The sequence below is a fragment of the Oncorhynchus nerka genome, linkage group LG14 (genome assembly GCF_034236695.1).
Source record: "Oncorhynchus nerka isolate Pitt River linkage group LG14, Oner_Uvic_2.0, whole genome shotgun sequence".
Lineage (NCBI taxonomy): Eukaryota > Metazoa > Chordata > Actinopteri > Salmoniformes > Salmonidae > Oncorhynchus > Oncorhynchus nerka.
The window spans coordinates 100257768-100274273 of record NC_088409.1 but is presented as its reverse complement, the minus strand read 5'-3'; the positions used below and the strand labels follow the sequence as shown (position 1 = coordinate 100274273).

The 16506-nt window shown below is 45.6% G+C and overlaps 2 protein-coding genes across 2 annotated transcripts; one reads left to right on the top strand and one right to left on the bottom strand.

Moving 5' to 3' along the window:
- The first annotated feature begins 490 nt into the window (after positions 1-490).
- LOC115124275 (protein piccolo-like) lies at positions 491-9869 on the top strand. Its single transcript, XM_029653678.2, has 3 exons — positions 491-711; positions 7378-9051; positions 9298-9869. The coding sequence occupies exons 1-3, from the start codon at positions 491-493 to the stop codon at positions 9446-9448; spliced, it is 2046 nt and encodes a 681-aa protein (XP_029509538.2). The 3' UTR covers positions 9449-9869.
- Positions 9500-13875, bottom strand: psmd8 (proteasome 26S subunit, non-ATPase 8). The gene is made up of 7 exons (XM_029653675.2): positions 13729-13875; positions 13498-13570; positions 11458-11560; positions 11160-11325; positions 10824-10924; positions 10609-10720; positions 9500-10395 (listed from the first exon to the last, which is right to left on the bottom strand). The coding sequence occupies exons 1-7, from the start codon at positions 13837-13839 to the stop codon at positions 10258-10260; spliced, it is 804 nt and encodes a 267-aa protein (XP_029509535.1). The 5' UTR covers positions 13840-13875; the 3' UTR covers positions 9500-10257.
- Between the last annotated feature and the right edge of the window lie 2631 nt (positions 13876-16506).

Genomic DNA, 16506 nt, shown 5'->3' with positions numbered 1-16506 from the left:
TAAGACCCAGCCCACACCTACCATCCCAGGTAAGACCCAGCCCACACCTACCATCCCAGGTAAGACCCAACAAGATCCTCCTCCTCAAAATATCACTGCCAGGTCACCACTGATTAGGATTAGTCAATCCGATGGAACACGTATTACCCTTGATGAACTGAAGTCTAAACTTAGAACCCTTTGTGGTGACACTCACAGCAGCACGGGCACAAGCGGCAGCACGGGCACAAGCGGCAGCACGGGCACAAGGAGCAGCACGGGCACAAGCGGCATCACGGGCACAAGCGGGAGCACGGGCACAAGGAGCAGCACGGGCACAAGGAGCAGCACGGGCACAAGGAGCAGCACGGGCACAAGGAGCAGCACGGGCACAAGGAGCAGCACGGGCACAAGCGGGAGCACGGGCACAAGTGGCAGCACGGGCACAAGTGGCAGCACGGGCACAAGGAGCAGCATTGAGGATAGAAAGTCTTTGCCTATATCACCACCAATGGTTGTTACTAAACCCCAGAGGAGATCCAGGAGACCAGTTGGAACATCTATTACTCTTCATGAACGGAAGGATGGACTTCCAGAGAACAAGAAAACCAGCACCCCTAGTGGTGACACTGGCAACAACAAGGGCACAATCAGCAGCACACCCACTGGTTCTCTCAAAGTGCCTCCAAACTTTGTGCTCTCTAAAAAGATTCTGAAAAAGATTGAGCATAGGTGAGTCCCTGGTCTGTCTGTCCCTCTACCTGTCTGTCTGTCCCTTTGTCTGTCAGTCTGTATATCTGTCTGTCTGTATATCTGTCTGTCTGTATATCTGTCTGTCTGTCTGTCTGTCTGTCTGTCAAATCCATTTTATTTGTCACATACACCAACTACAGCAGGTATGAAATGCTTACTTATTAACCAACAATGCAGTTAAGAAAATAGAGTTAGGAAAATGTTTACTAAATAAACTAAAGTTTAAAGTTTAAAAAATGTAAAAGTAACAAGAAAATAACAATAATGAGACTATATACAGGGGGTACCAGTACCGAGTCAATGTGGAGGCTATATACAGGGGGTACCAGTACCGAGTCAATGTGGAGGCTATATACAGGGGGTACCAGTACCGAGTCAATGTGGAGGCTATATACAGGGGGTACCAGTACCGAGTCAATGTGGAGGCTATATACAGGGGGTACCAGTACCGAGTCAATGTGGAGGCTATATACAGGGGGTACCAGTACCGAGTCAATGTGGAGGCTATATACAGGGGGTACCAGTACCGAGTCAATGTGGAGGCTATATACAGGGGGTACCGGTACAGAGTCAATGTGGAGGCTATATACAGGGGGTACCGGTACAGAGTCAATGTGGAGGCTATATACAGGGGGTACCAGTACAGAGTCAATGTGGACGCTATATACAGGGGGTACCAGTACAGAGTCAATGTGGAGGCTATATACAGGGGGTACCAGTACAATGTGCGGGGGTACAGGTTAGTTGAGGTAATTTGTACAGTAGGTAGGGGTGAAGTGACTATACATAGATAATAAACAGTGAGTAGCAGCAGTGTAAAAACAAAGGGGGTCAATGTAAATAGTCCGGGTGGCCATTTGATTAGCTGTTCAGGAGTCTTATGGCTTGGGGGTAGAAGCTGTTAAAGAGCCCTTTGGACCTAGACTTGGCATTCCGGTACCGCTTGGCGTGCGATAGCAGAGAGAACAATCTATGACTAGGGTGGCTAGAGTCTTTGACAATTTTTAGGGCCTTCCTCTGACACCGCCTGGTATAGAGGTCCTGGATGACAGTTAGCTTGGCCTCAGTGATGTATTGGGCCTTCCTCTGACACCGCCTGGTATAGAGGTCCTGGATGACAGTTAGCTTGGCCCCAGTGATGTACTGGGCTGTACACACTACCCTCTGTAGCCCCTTACGGTCGGATGCCGAGCAGTTACCATACCAGGCGGTGATGCAACCAGTCAGGATGCTCTCGTTGGTGCAGCTGTAGAACTTATTGAGGATCGGGGACCCATGCCAAATCTTTTCAGTCTCCTGAGGGGGAATAGGTTTTGTCGTGCCCTCTTCACGACTGTCTTGGTGTGTTTGGACCATTCTAGTTTGTTGGGGATATGGACACCAATTATCTTGAAACTCTCAACCTGCTCCACTACAGCCCCATCGATGAGAACAGGGGCGTGTTCGGCCCTCCTTTTCCTGTAGTCCACGATCAGCTCCTTTGTCTTGATCACGTTGAGGGAGGTTGTTGTCCTGGCACCACACTGCCAGATCACTGACCTCCTCCCTATTGGCTGTCTCATCGTTGTCAGTGATCAGGCTGTTATGTCGTCAGCAAACTTCAAATCAAATCTAATTTTATTGGTCACATACACATGGTTAGCAGATGTTAATGCGAGTGTAGCGAAATGCTTGTGCTTCTAGTTCCGACCATGCAGTAATATCAAGTAATCTAACAATTTCACAACAACTACCTTATACACATTTATTACATCCAATTTTTAATTATTAAAGTGGCTAGAGATGAGTCAGTATGTTGGCAGGAGCCACTCAATGTTAGTGATGGCTGTTCAACAGTCTGCTGGCCTTGAGATAGAAGCTGTTTTTCAGTCTCTCGGTCCCCACTTTGATGCACCTGTACTAGAGGTCGACCGATTATGATTTTTCAACGCTGATACCGATACCGATTATTGGAGGACCAAAAAAAGGACGGTACCGATTAATCGGCCAATTGTAAACAAATGTATTTGTAATAATGACAATTACAACAATACTGAATGAACACTTATTTTAACTTAATATAATACATCAATAAAATCAATTTAGCCTCAAATAAATAATAAAACATGTTCAATTTGGTTTAAATAATGCAAAAACAAAGTGTTGGAGAAGAAAGTAAAAGTGCAATATGTGCCATGTAAAAAGCTAACGTTTAAGTTCCTTGCTCAGAGCATGAGAACATATGAAAGCTGGTGGTTCCTTTTAACAGGAGTCTTCAATGTACCCAGGTAAGAAGTTTTAGGTTATAGTTATTATGGGAATTTTTGGATAATTTATTTCTATACGATTTGTATTTCATATACCTTTGACTATTGGATGTTCTTATAGGCACTTTAGTATTGCCAGTGTAACAGTATAGCTTCCATCCCTCTCTTCGCTCCTCCCTGGGCTCGAACCAGGAACACATCGACAACAGCCACCCTCGAAGCAGCGTTACCCATGCAGAGCAAGGGGAACAACCACTCACCAGTCTCAGAGCGAGTGATGTTTGAAACGCTATTAGCGCGCACCCCGCTAACTAGGTAGCCATGTCACATCGGTTACACCAGCCTAATCTCGGGAGTTGATAGGCTTGAAGTCATAAACAGCTCAATGCTTGAAGCACAGGGAAGAGCTGCTGGCAAAACGCACGAAAGTGCTGTGAATGCTTACGAGCCTGCTGGTGCCTACCACCGCTCAGTCAGACTGCTCTATCAAATCATAGATTTAATTATAACATAATAACACACAGAAATACTAGCCTTTGGTCATTAATATGGTCGAATCCGGAAACTATCATCTCGAAAACAAGACGTTTATTCTTTCAGTGAAATACGGAACTGTTTCGTATTTTATCTAACGGGTGGCATCCATAAGTCTAAATATTGCTGTTACATTGTACAACCTTCAATGTTATGTCATAATTATGTAAAATTCTGGCAAATTAGGTGGCCCAAACTGTTGCATATACACTGACTCTGCGTGCAATGAACGCAAGAGAAGTGACACAATTTCACCTGGTTAATATTGCCTGCTAACCTGGATTTCTTTTAGCTAAATATGCAGGTTTAAAAATATATACTTCTGTGCATTGATTTTAAGGCATTGGTGTTTATGGTTAGGTACACGTTGGAGCAAGACAGTCCTTTTTCACGAATGCGCACCGCATCGATTATATGCAACGCAGGACACGCTAGATAATATCTAGTAATATCATCAACCATGTGTAGTTAACTAGTGATTATGATTGATGGTTTTTTACAAGATAAGTTTAATGCTAGCTAGCAACTTACCTTGGCTTACTTCATTTGCGTAACAGGCAGGCTCCTCGTGGAGTGCAATAAGAGGCAGGTGGTTAGAGCGTTGGACTAGTTAACTGTAAGGTTACAAGATTGAATCCCCAAGCTGACAAGATAAAAATCTGTCATTCTGCCCCTGAACAAGGGGGTTAACCCACTGTTCCTAGGCCGTCATTGAAAATAGAATGTGTTCTTAACTGACTTGTTCTTAACTGACTTGTTCTTAACTGACTTGCCCTAGTTAAATAAAGATAAAATAAAGGTGTAAAAAAAGACAACTCAGGGTGTCCAAAAATACAGATTTTTTAATGAAAACTTGAAATCAGCCCTAACTAAATCGCCCATTCCGATTAATCGGTCGACCTCGCCTTCTGGATGATAGCGGGGTGAACAGGCCGTGGCTTGGGTGGTTGTTGTCCTTGATGATCTTTTTGGCCTTCCTGTGACATCGGGTGGTGTAGGTGTCCTGGAGGGCAGGTAGTTTGCCTCCGGTGATGCGTTGTGCAGACCTCACTACCCTCTGGAGAGCCTTACGGCTGTGGGCGGAGCAGTTGCCCCCGGTGATGCGTTGTGCAGACCTCACTACCCTCTGGAGAGCCTTACGGCTGTGGGCGGAGCAGTTGCCCCCGGTGATGCGTTGTGCAGACCTCACTACCCTCTGGAGAGCCTTGCGGCTGTGGGCGGAGCAGTTGCCCCGGTGATGCGTTGTGCAGACCTCACTACCCTCTGAGAGCCTTGCGGCTGTGGGCGGAGCAGTTGCCCCCGGTGATGCGTTGTGCAGACCTCACTACCCTCTGGAGAGCCTTACGGCTGTGGGCGGAGCAGTTGCCCCCGGTGATGCGTTGTGCAGACCTCACTACCCTCTGGAGAGCCTTACGGCTGTGGGCGGAGCAGTTGCCCCCGGTGATGCGTTGTGCAGACCTCACTACCCTCTGGAGAGCCTTGCGGCTGTGGGCGGAGCAGTTGCCCCCGGTGATGCGTTGTGCAGACCTCACTACCCTCTGGAGAGCCTTGCGGCTGTGGGCGGAGCAGTTGCCCCCGGTGATGCGTTGTGCAGACCTCACTACCCTCTGGAGAGCCTTACGGCTGTGGGCGGAGCAGTTGCTCCCGGTGATGCGTTGTGCAGACCTCACTACCCTCTGGAGAGCCTTACGGCTGTGGGCGGAGCAGTTGCCCCCGGTGATGCGTTGTGCAGACCTCACTACCCTCTGGAGAGCCTTGCGGCTGTGGGCGGAGCAGTTGCCCCCGGTGATGCGTTGTGCAGACCTCACTACCCTCTGAGAGCCTTGCGGCTGTGGGCGGAGCAGTTGCCCCCGGTGATGCGTTGTGCAGACCTCACTACCCTCTGGAGAGCCTTACGGCTGTGGGCGGAGCAGTTGCCCCCGGTGATGCGTTGTGCAGACCTCACTACCCTCTGGAGAGCCTTACGGCTGTGGGCGGAGCAGTTGCCCCCGGTGATGCGTTGTGCAGACCTCACTACCCTCTGGAGAGCCTTACGGCTGTGGGCGGAGCAGTTGCCCCCGGTGATGCGTTGTGCAGACCTCACTACCCTCTGAGAGCCTTACGGCTGTGGGCGGAGCAGTTGCCCCGGTGATGCGTTGTGCAGACCTCACTACCCTCTGAGAGCCTTACGGCTGTGGGCGGAGCAGTTGCCCCCGGTGATGCGTTGTGCAGACCTCACTACCCTCTGGAGAGCCTTACGGCTGTGGGCGGAGCAGTTGCCCCCGGTGATGCGTTGTGCAGACCTCACTACCCTCTGGAGAGCCTTACGGCTGTGGGCGGAGCAGTTGCCCCCGGTGATGCGTTGTGCAGACCTCACTACCCTCTGGAGAGCCTTACGGCTGTGGGCGGAGCAGTTGCCGTATCTGGCGATGCTCTCGATTGTGCATCTGTAAAAGTTTGAGTGTTTTTGGTGACATGGCAAATTTTCTTCAGCATCCTGAGGTTGAAGAGGCGCCACACTGTCTGTGTGGTTGGACCATTTCAGTTCGTCCGTGATGTGTACGCCGAGGAATTTAAAACTTTCCACCTTCTCCACTACTGTCCCGTCGATGTGGATAGGGGGGTATTCCCTCTGCTGTTTCCTGAAGTCCACGATCATCTCCTTTGTTTTGTTGACGTTGAGTGTGAGGTTATTTTCCTGACACCACACTCCGGGGGCCCTCACCTCCTCCCTGTAGGCTGTCTCGTCATTGTTGGTAATCAAGCCGACCACTGTAGTGTCGTTTGCAAACTTAATGGTGTTGGAGTTGTGTTTGGCCACGCATTCGTGGGTCTACAAGGAGTGCAGGAGGGGACTGAGTACGCACCCCTGGGGCCTCCCTGTTCAGGATCAGCGTGGCAGACGTGTTGTTGCCTACCCTTACCACCTGGGGGCGGCCCGTCAGGAAGTCCAGTCGCAGAGGGAGGTGTTAAGTCCCAGGGTCCTTAGCTTAGTGATGTGCTTTGTGGGCACTATGGTGTTGAACGTGGTGTTCCTTTGTCTGTCTGTCTGTCTGTCCCTCCTTTTGTCTTTCTGAATATCTGTCTTTCCCTTTGTCTGTCTGTCTTTCTGAATATCTGTCTGTCTGTCTGTCCCTCTGTCTGTCTTTTTGGTTGTTTTAGATTCCTCGTACATTATGTGATTTGACCACGAGGCCGAAGATAAAAAAAAATCATGTGTAAAAAGAACCCATCTGTCAAAAGTAAAGATACCTTCATAGAAAATGACTCACGTAAAAGTGAAAGACACCCAGTAAAACACTACTTGAAAGTCTTAAAGTAATTGGTTTTAAATATACTTACATTTCAAAACTAAAAGTAAAAATCATTTCATATTCCTTATATTAAGCAAAACACAGCACCATACATTTACAGATAGCCAGGGGCACACTCAGACATAATTGACAAATTAAGCATTTGTGTTTAGTGAGTCCGCCAGATCAGAGGCAGTAGGGATGACCAGGGATGTTCTATTGATAAGTGAGTCCGCCAGATCAGAGGCAGTAGGGATGACCAGGGATGTTCTATTGATAAGTGCGGGAATTTCACAATTTTCCCGTCCTGCTAAGAATTAAAAATGTAACAAGTACTTTTGGGTGTGAAGGAAAATGTATGGAGTAAAAAGTACATAATTTTATTTAGGAATGTAGTGAAGTAAAATTAGTCAAAATAGTAAATTACAGATACCCACAAAAACTACTTAGGTAGTACTTTTTAAAATCTTTTACATAAGTACTTTAGACCACTGTTAAGTGGTTTTAATACATATTTTTTACTACTACAAGAAGTGCATTTTTGGTGTAGTTTGTTTATAGGCGTCATGTTCCCCAATCCTCTCCCTCCTCAGGATGGAGTATGTGAAGAAGCAGGAGAGTCTGCCTCCCCCTCCCAGCCCACTGAGGCAGGCGTCAGTCAGGTCAGCTCTGAACGGAGTCCCCTTCATCGAGGCTGTCAAAACTTTCACGCCTAAAGTCAAGCCTGCTCACAGAGAGGCCAAGGCCCAGAAAGCCAAGACCTCCAAATCAGACTATAACTTAAGCCAAGACTTCAGCACTGCTGCCCAGACAATACAGCCAGCATGCCAGCCACAGCACAACCCAGAGCCTGCTAGCAAACCAGACAAACCACCTGGAACTTCAGCAGCACCCATCCCAAATGCTGCCTCACCTGCCCCAAACAACTTGTCCTTTCCTCTTGGGACAACCACACCTTCAGCACAAACCCAGAAAGAGAAACGGTCTAAAACCCAACCTCAGACTAAAGCAGCCCCTGAGGCTCAGGGCGCTGGTAGCACCTCGACCAGTTGCACCACGAGCATCACCAGTAAACCAGCGGGGACAGGAAGCAGCAGCCAGCTCACCTTCTCTCCCAACTCTGTGAGCGGACGTGCCCAGGCTGCCAGACTGAGGCTGAAGCAGATGAGAGAGGACAGGTCCAGGGCCCAGCCAGCAGAGGACAGGTCCAGGGCCCAGCCAGCAGAGGACAGGTCCAGGGCCCAGCCAGCAGAGGACAGGTCCAAGGCCCAGCCAGCAGAGGACAGGTCCAGGGCTCAGCCAGCAGAGGACAGCAAAGAGGACAGGTACAGGGCTCAGCCAGCAGAGGACAGCAGAGAGAACCACCTCTCGACAGAGCCACCCAGAGCTTCACATCGAGCACCAGTTCAACCCCCACCACGACCCCTCACACCAGGACCAAGCCAATATCGAGGCCCTATCACCATCAAGCAGGGACAGAAGCCCTCAAGAGGACAGCCAGAAGCCAGACCCACTACAGAGGGCAAGAAACAGCCAGAGGTCAAACCCTCAACAGAGGGCAAGAAACAGCCAGAGGTCAAACCCTCAGAGGGCAAGAAACAGCCAGAGGTCAAACCCTCAGAGGGCAAGAGTCCACAGCAGCTGCAGGAGGGCATCAGGGAAGCATCAGGATTCACCAGGACACACTACACTAACTGGTACGTATCTAATGCCCAGTTGCCCTCCTTTACAGAGCCCATGGTTGCCGAGGCAACACAGCTGATGGACAGGTATCAGAAGTATTGTAATGAGTTCCATTATCCTGATGGCAGAGGTGTGGTAGATTTCTCCAAGTTCAGCATGTCTACAACACTTGGCGGTAAGGTGGATGATCCTACAGAGGTAAACACAGCCTTTGAGGAGTGGTACAGTGGCATCAACCCTTTCACACCTAAAACTACTACTGACATACCCACTACCCAGCTACCCCAAGCCTCAGACTCAAAACCCACGCCAGACGCCCCAGCCAAGGCTCCTCCCGCTCAGTCCAGGAAGAAACAGACACCAGCGGTGGCTCAGTCCAGGAGGGCAGAAAAGGTGAAGACAAAGGATACCAAGAAAGAGGAACAAATTGAGGATATCCCACCAGCCTCTCCCCCGTCTCCCAAGTGCCCTCCCTACCCATCAGGCTGCTGGCACCCGTTCACGGTGGATAAGTCCTGCTCGCGCCAGGCCCGCTGCCAGCACCGTGCCACTAACACAGCGCTGCCACCCAACATCACCAAGTGGTGAGTCACATTAACACACTTCAACCTAGCCTCGCTACCTATCAAACTACACAGCGTTGGCTCCGTCATTTGATATCTCATTCCCCTTGTGAGTGTAGTGTGTGATATAACACTATTGATATGTGTCAAGCTATGGCACCAAGTTACAGAGGAAAGAAAATATCCTATTTCATTCCTATACTAGCTTGATCCTTTCTAGTCGCCCCCCTGTTGGAGAAAGACAACCTGTCTCTTCTCCCCCATCAGGTTGAACGTGAGGAGGAACTACCTGTGTGAGCCCCCCTGGGTCACCACGGCAACCCTAGCCACCTCCCTAGCGCTGAGAGAGAGAGAGGAGAGACTCGCTAGTGACACACATTCATTCACAAATACTGGAGGAAATATTTATACCGAGTAGTACAGTAGTCATGTTAAGTCACCTAATTAAATTACACTGTAAGACCATAAGTCAGGAACAAAAACGATTTTATTATTTTAAAAATGTCAAAAATGTTGATAATATTTCAGAAACAAACATTTGTATTTTCCAGATCAATTAGATTACAAACCATTGAGGAGGTGGAGCAAGACATTAAACAAATACTTTTACAGCAATTCTCTTTTGTCAGTTGCCAGGAGACGAGGCCAGGGCATTGAAAACCCTAGAGTTTGAAGATGGTACCTCAGAGGACAAGGAGAAGCCAAATAAGCAGGTGTAATAATGCAGGACGCCAACCATTTAGAGACATGTGGAAGACCACCACTGTATAGGCCACTGTGCTACAGCACACTATGAATGAGTAAAATGGCAAAAATACACCCTATTCCCTAGACATAAACTCTCCAAAAACATTCCTCAAAGCAGTCAGGGTAAATAGAAACTTGGACATTAGAATGTGCCAACACGTTAATCCTTAAACTCGGGGGAACTCCTAACAAAGCAGTCAGGAGCCACTGAACAGACTGACCGTAGATGTGAAGTGATGACTTTATTTCAGTACATTTCACTGCGATGCGTAAAACACACCGTCAGACTAGGATGTAAAAAAAATAATAAACTTGCCTCGTCTCTTATCGGCGCCGCGAGAAGCAGGTTGAGTGGTACAGAATGACAAAGTGTTGGAAAATCTACCAGTCTGACAATCTGTCAGCAATTGAGGACTGTATGTTTGCATGTGTCTGTGTCGTGAATATATCTAGCTTCTGTAGTACGGCGCAGCCCTCTCTCTACACAATCATCTCCAGCTGACGTGCATATTCGATGACCTGCGTAGCCAGCTCGGTGGAGGGGATGTTGACTTCCTCTGTCCTCTGCTGTTGGCTACTGAACGAGTAGTAGCCATCTGGGCTCTGGGTCCAGCCCCGCTGTAACACAGACAACTTTAATATGACGAGATGGGACTAAACTCAAGTTCTAAGGATCGCCCATTCTCTCAAATCCAGGAGCATGTTCAGTTAGCCTGGTCCCAGATCTGTTTGTGCGGTAAAGCCAACTCCTATGGTCCTTCGTCAAACAGATCTTGGACCAGGTTAGTGTTCAGTAGGGCACAGAACAGAATAAAACAGACATGAACTAACCTTGTTGGCATACTCTGTCATGTTGTTTGGGGAGGAGAAGAAAAGGACTCTGGTAGCTTCGTTGAACTGAATCTGTTTATAAGCCTTCTCTATGCACCCAGCAATCTCATCGCTGAAACAGAGAAGGAACACAGTGTCATTGACCAGACCACCAGGATGACGCATCCAATCCAGGCAAAAAATATTCATTCATCCAATGTCCTGTTGTCTCTTACCGGATGGTGTCTAGCAGAATGTCTATGAAGAAGGTGTAGCTCTCAGCAGGAATGTTACCTTTGGCCAGAAACACCTTGTTGTAACTTCCCTCCATCAGGTACTGACAGGAAGTTAAAACAATTCAAAACAGACATTCTACAAGTCAGTTCTACACATGGAAGTTAAATGGCTCCACAAAGATAAACAAAGATAGAAATGAGAAAAGAACAAATGAAGAAGACATCTGTAAGGTGAAAATTTGAATTTCCTGCTGAAGATATTTAACTAGGTCAACGAAGGCCAGAATATGACTCTTCTTGGGGGAGATAACGAGGGCCTGACGCAGTAGCAGTTACCTGCTCTAAGGAGACCGGGTGGCGGATGTAGACGTTGGTCTGGATGTCCTTAGCAGTCAGCCTCTCCAGCTCTGTGTGGAACTCTGACACGCGGTTCTGGGACAGCAGAAAAAGGAGGTTCAGGCCCAGTAGCTGGTGCATGTAGGCCGACTCTGGCAACTCATCCCTGGACGGAGGGAGAAAGTGAGAGACACTGATCTAGTTGTTTGAACAAGCATAGGTTGGAGATGCTCTGGGAATATATTGAGAAAGATTTAAGGTGTTATTTTGAACATGAAAACAAAATAAGTGACATTACTTGTAATCAAAGTAGTAACATTTGAGCTGGGCCATGTATCTCTCAAAGGAAGGGATGTCCTTCTTTAGGATAGCCCACAGAGCCCCGATCTCCAGAACATCACCTGAGAAACAACGTAGACAAATCTGTTAGCCACTGTTGTCATCCAGTTGATATATGATCAAACCCTGATATCTTAATAAGTTATCACACACTGAAATTATTCTGCTGATTCTGAGCAATGACTCAGAATCAAGCGTGTAGGAAGACATGTCAACAACAACAAAAATATGAGATAGTCAGCCTCTTCGCCCCCCGGGAGACCTATACAGTTCCCGTCGCTGAAGACCACATCCTGTACCCAGAAAACATTTTTACCAGCTCTCTGGTTGACCTGTTTCAGGCTATAGAATGTGTGAACTATGGTCAAAATAAAAATGTTTACATCAATTTTCTGATGCTCACTCCCTAGTCCCTATACTCTTGTGGTTGCCATGAGAGATTAGTGCCTGATCCAAGATGGCAGTGCACCTTTAGGGAAATATGTGAATTCAGTCAACTCTGGAAAAGTTGGATATAAATACATTTTCACACGTTGTATAGCCCGAAACGACTGGTAAGGCATTCCAGATTTATAAATTTGCCTTTGTGATGAGAAAAGTTTCTGGGAAATAGATCAACCAGGAGGGCTGGTAAATATGTTTTCGGGATACGGGATGTCACCTTCGGCGACAGGAGATCAATATGGAACTTTAGTGCATTTCCAAGTAACATGATAATTCAGATGGCCACTCCAACTTCACTCTCACGTGGGTGCTAGCAAGCAGGCCAAGTAATGCTAGGTATAAAACAGCCAATCTGGTAGGGTCTGGAAGCTCCATTGAGCTTTGATTGGTCAATAACCTTGTGATATCACAGAATATTTACATACATACGGTCAATCTTTCCCAGAGAAGAAGAGGCCCATCTCAGCAGAAAAACTGTCTCCTTCCAGCAGGTGGTGTATTTTCATTGTTTTGCCCACCAAGCAAGGCATTTTTCTATAAGGTCAATGTGTCAAATTTGGTTAACCAAAAAAAAAAAGGATTGCTTACTTGCTGCGTGAGGTTCATTTGTTCTAATAGATGTTTCATAATATTTAAGTATTCTGATAGGACATGACATCCCAGCCACTTAAAAAAAAAAAATATATATATATATATATATATCAAGAGTTCTCTCCAGATAGCTATGCATATTCAGAGCATGAGGTTAGTAGTATCTCTCCTTTCAATACAGGCGGTTGACGTCAACAACCCACATCGAATATTCAGAAAAGGATTACAATAATAAGATGTATCCACCAATCCAAAGACAGGATAGACGAGAGCTAGACAACCCAACTGTGCCGCTTTGTGGACAACGACTCCCACTCCTAGGTCCAAGAGACATGCATCTTGTTAGTGTATCCATAATCTTCTGCTTTCCCTCCCTCGCATTACCCAAAAGGTCCCTCCGATTCCCTCAATTGAAAATAAACGTGTTTATTTTAATAAATGTGTTCGCCCCCATCGTGTTGTGTGTAAATGCACTGTTACGGGTCTCACTGAGAGAAGAGGCTATGAGTTAGCTGGGTCATTCCAACTGTAAGGTGCTATTCGGACCTCAACTTTTGAATGAATATATAGAAATCAGAAAAAGTAAAATGTTTGACTTCCACATCAGCTTATTGGTCAAGCTCAGGCACTTAAAACATTTGGGGTCCATTTTCCAATTTGTTACGTGCATAAACATAGCAGGGTTGTAAATGTTGAGCCTAAATTGACCATAGTTCTGAGTGAACAAGACCTGAGCTAGCATATTGGTGAACAGGATTTTAACTATCAAACATATTTTAACATTTACAGACTAACATGAAGGTAAAAAGGTCCTGAAATTATATTTAAAAGTTTTACAAATAATAATAATTTTAAAACCACATTTGACACTAAATAAGAAGTTATATTTCCTGGGGCAAGAAAAGGCAGCGCATTGTAGGAACGTTTGCCAGTTAGCATTTTGATGTGATGACTAGTAACTTACGAGCTAAAATAAGCTGCTGTTTGGTGAGCTTAGTTCCAGTCGTTGGTAAGAAGTTTAACTCCAATAACGAGATCTGTAGGAAGAAATAGCAACGGACGGTTGATATCTTTGTAAAAACAATTGGTTACGTTAGCTTAGCGAACGTTAGCTTAGCAATACTAGCTCATTGACAAAATACAGTATAATTTAGGTTCGAGGGTGAAGAAAATAAATATTGTAATAGCTTTTTACCTTGAGCTTGCTCAAAATTTCTCCACATTTGTTCAGATTTGGATTTTTCTTGTTCCATTCCGTTTTCAATGTTTCATATAGCCCCGCGGTCTCTTTCAGTACAGACGCCATGGTGATTCTGCAAAATGTACGACACCGGACGCTTGGAATACGGTACGCGACTGTCGTAAAACAGCTCTGTTGATAAAGAGTATATATTATATTGACAAGATAGTCAAGTGACCACTCGAACAATGGAAATACTTTTCCCGAACATTTTTATTTTCTTGTCTGAATATTGTCAAGATCGACACATTCTCACATAGCCGTTGCTAAGTCATAAATTGACACTTCAGTGTTGTGCTGTTTATTTCGGATTGTTTAAAAAAAAAAAAACGATGAAGATGTTCAGATGAAAGTATAAATGCAATTTGTTGACCCCCGAAACACCTTGGACTTGGATACAAATTATCCCGAATAAAAACATCTGTTAAATTCGCTGCTCTGTTTTGCTAGTTTTTAAGTCTTCATTTCATAGGGAATTCTCGGATATACATCGCCAAAATGTCGATCATTTTTTATTTTACCTTTCTTTTACTAGGCAAGTCAGTTAAGAAAAAAATTCTTATTTTCAATGACAGCCTAGGAACAGTGGGTTAACTGCCTTTTTCAGGGGCAGAACGACAGATTTGTACCTTGTCAGCTCGGGGACTTGAACTTGCAACCTTTCGGTTACTAGTCCAACTAGCTCTAACCACTAGGCTACCCTGCCACCTGCTACCATGGCAGCTGTTCTAAAACATGGCCAAACCAGATATTGCTCTGGGTGGGACCATTTAAGCCAATGAAAGAGCAGATTTTGTATGTGTGTAAACTTTATTGAGCTAGGCAAGTCAGTTAATGACAGATTCTTATTTACAATGACGGCCAAACCCCGACGACACTGGGCCAACTGTGCACCGCCCTATGGGACTCCCAATCATGGCCAGATGGGATGCAGCCTGGATTCGAACCAAGGACTATAGTGACACCTCTTGCACTGAGATGCAGTGCCTCGGGAGCCCAAAATAGTCTAGCTACTATTTAATCCACAGATTGACTTGGATCTCTTTCCTTTCTCTAAACACTGATGAATTCAACTTCATCTCCTCTTCATTCTGAACAAGAGGTCATCGGAACACAGTTCATACCGTTTATTAGGCAGTGATAATAATACACATGGTTAGCAGATGTTAATGGTCACATACACATGGTTAGCAGATGTTAATGGTCACATACACATGGTTAGCAGATGTTAATGGTCACATACACATGGTTAGCAGATGTTAATGGTCACATACACATGGTTAGCAGATGTTAATGGTCACATACACATGGTTAGCAGATGTTAATGGTCACATACACATGGTTAGCAGATGTTAATGCAAGTGTAGCGAAATGCTTGTGCTTCTAGTTCCGACAATGCGGTAATCACCAAAGAGTGATCTAACCTAACTATTTCACAACAACTACCTTATACACACAAGTGTAAAGGGATGAAGAATATGTACATACAAATATATGAATGAGTGATGGTACAGAACGGCATAGGCAAGATGCAGTAGATGGTATCGAGTACAGTATATACATATGAGATGAGTAATGTAGGGTATGTAAACATGATATTAAATGGCATTGTTTAAAGTGGCTAGTGGTACATGTTTTACAGCAGCTACTCAATGTTAGTGGTGGCTGTTTAACAGTCTGATGGCCTTGAGGTGGAAGCTGTTTTTCAGTCTCTAGGTCCCTGCTTTGATGCACCTGTACTGACCAAAGATAAACAAACCAAACTGTTTTAGGGAACAACACTGTTCTCATAGCATGTGACATTCATTTCAATCAAAAGCAGTTCTTTGTCTAGTACATACAAAATCAACAAAAATGTGAATCAACAAATACATGTATTGTGAATCAACAGCTACAACTCGATATAAAGTATTTTTTTTCATAGATGGCGAAATACCACGTGCGTCCACTTCAATCAGTGCATTTGTAACAACCTAACAATTACGAAATGTATATTCAATTAAATAGGCCTCACGTAACAAATGAGCAATTACAGTTGTTGAACAAATTCGACACTCGTTGACCTCTATACAAAAATTCCTCACTTCGTGATCTTATTTTCCTGGGCAGATTTTGGGCCGAGTAAACCCTCTTGCTTCGCCTCTTCCTCTCTGCTGTTGCAAAAATAACTTATTCTTCTTCTACGTTCGAATTCTAGTGCAAATGGTGCGTTCATACCTCCTACAGGCCGACGTAACATCGTCGTGTTTCTGAAAAATAGAAAACATCTTTACAAAAAAATATGTATGTCCATTAGATGGCGCTCATTCAAAGTTAAATATATCCAAAGTCCTTTCCATGCTTTTAATCCTTCACGGGGCGTCTTGGTGAGGAATTCCCCATGTATCCGCCCAATGACGTAGTTGGAGACCCCCGTTTAGTGGGCTGTTCTTTGGGGGTGTTCCATACTCTGTATGGTTCTCATATGCTGTAGTCTTGACGCCATGTGAATGCCACGTAGAATGTTTTGTTGTGTGTGTGTGTGTGTGTGTGTGTGTGTGTGTGTGTGTGTGTGTGTGTGTGTGTGTGTGTGTGTGTGTGTGTGTGTGTGTGTGTGTGTGTGGAAAATGTTTTTGAGCAACTAAATCGTTTTGAAACAGCTCATGAGGAAATGTCAGGACATTTGTTCCACATTATCGTTGTGTTGGAAAGGCAACACTGTTCTGTCAGCAGAATTGCCCGTTGATCTGATTA

Excerpts from the sequence above, each read along its gene's own strand:
- LOC115124275 (XM_029653678.2), top strand. The coding sequence starts at position 491 with ATGGTTGTTACTAAACCCCAGAGGAGATCCAGGAGACCAGTTGGAACA. Across the intron at positions 712-7,377 it reads CTGAAAAAGATTGAGCATAG|GATGGAGTATGTGAAGAAGC; the intron begins GTGAGTCCCTGG and ends CTCCCTCCTCAG. Across the intron at positions 9,052-9,297 it reads CCACCCAACATCACCAAGTG|GTTGAACGTGAGGAGGAACT; the intron begins GTGAGTCACATT and ends CTCCCCCATCAG.
- psmd8 (XM_029653675.2), bottom strand. The coding sequence starts at position 13,839 with ATGGCGTCTGTACTGAAAGAGACCGCGGGGCTATATGAAACATTGAAA. Across the intron at positions 13,571-13,728 it reads AAATTTTGAGCAAGCTCAAG|ATCTCGTTATTGGAGTTAAA; the intron begins GTAAAAAGCTAT and ends TTCTTCCTACAG. Across the intron at positions 11,561-13,497 it reads ACAGCAGCTTATTTTAGCTC|GTGATGTTCTGGAGATCGGG; the intron begins GTAAGTTACTAG and ends GTTGTTTCTCAG.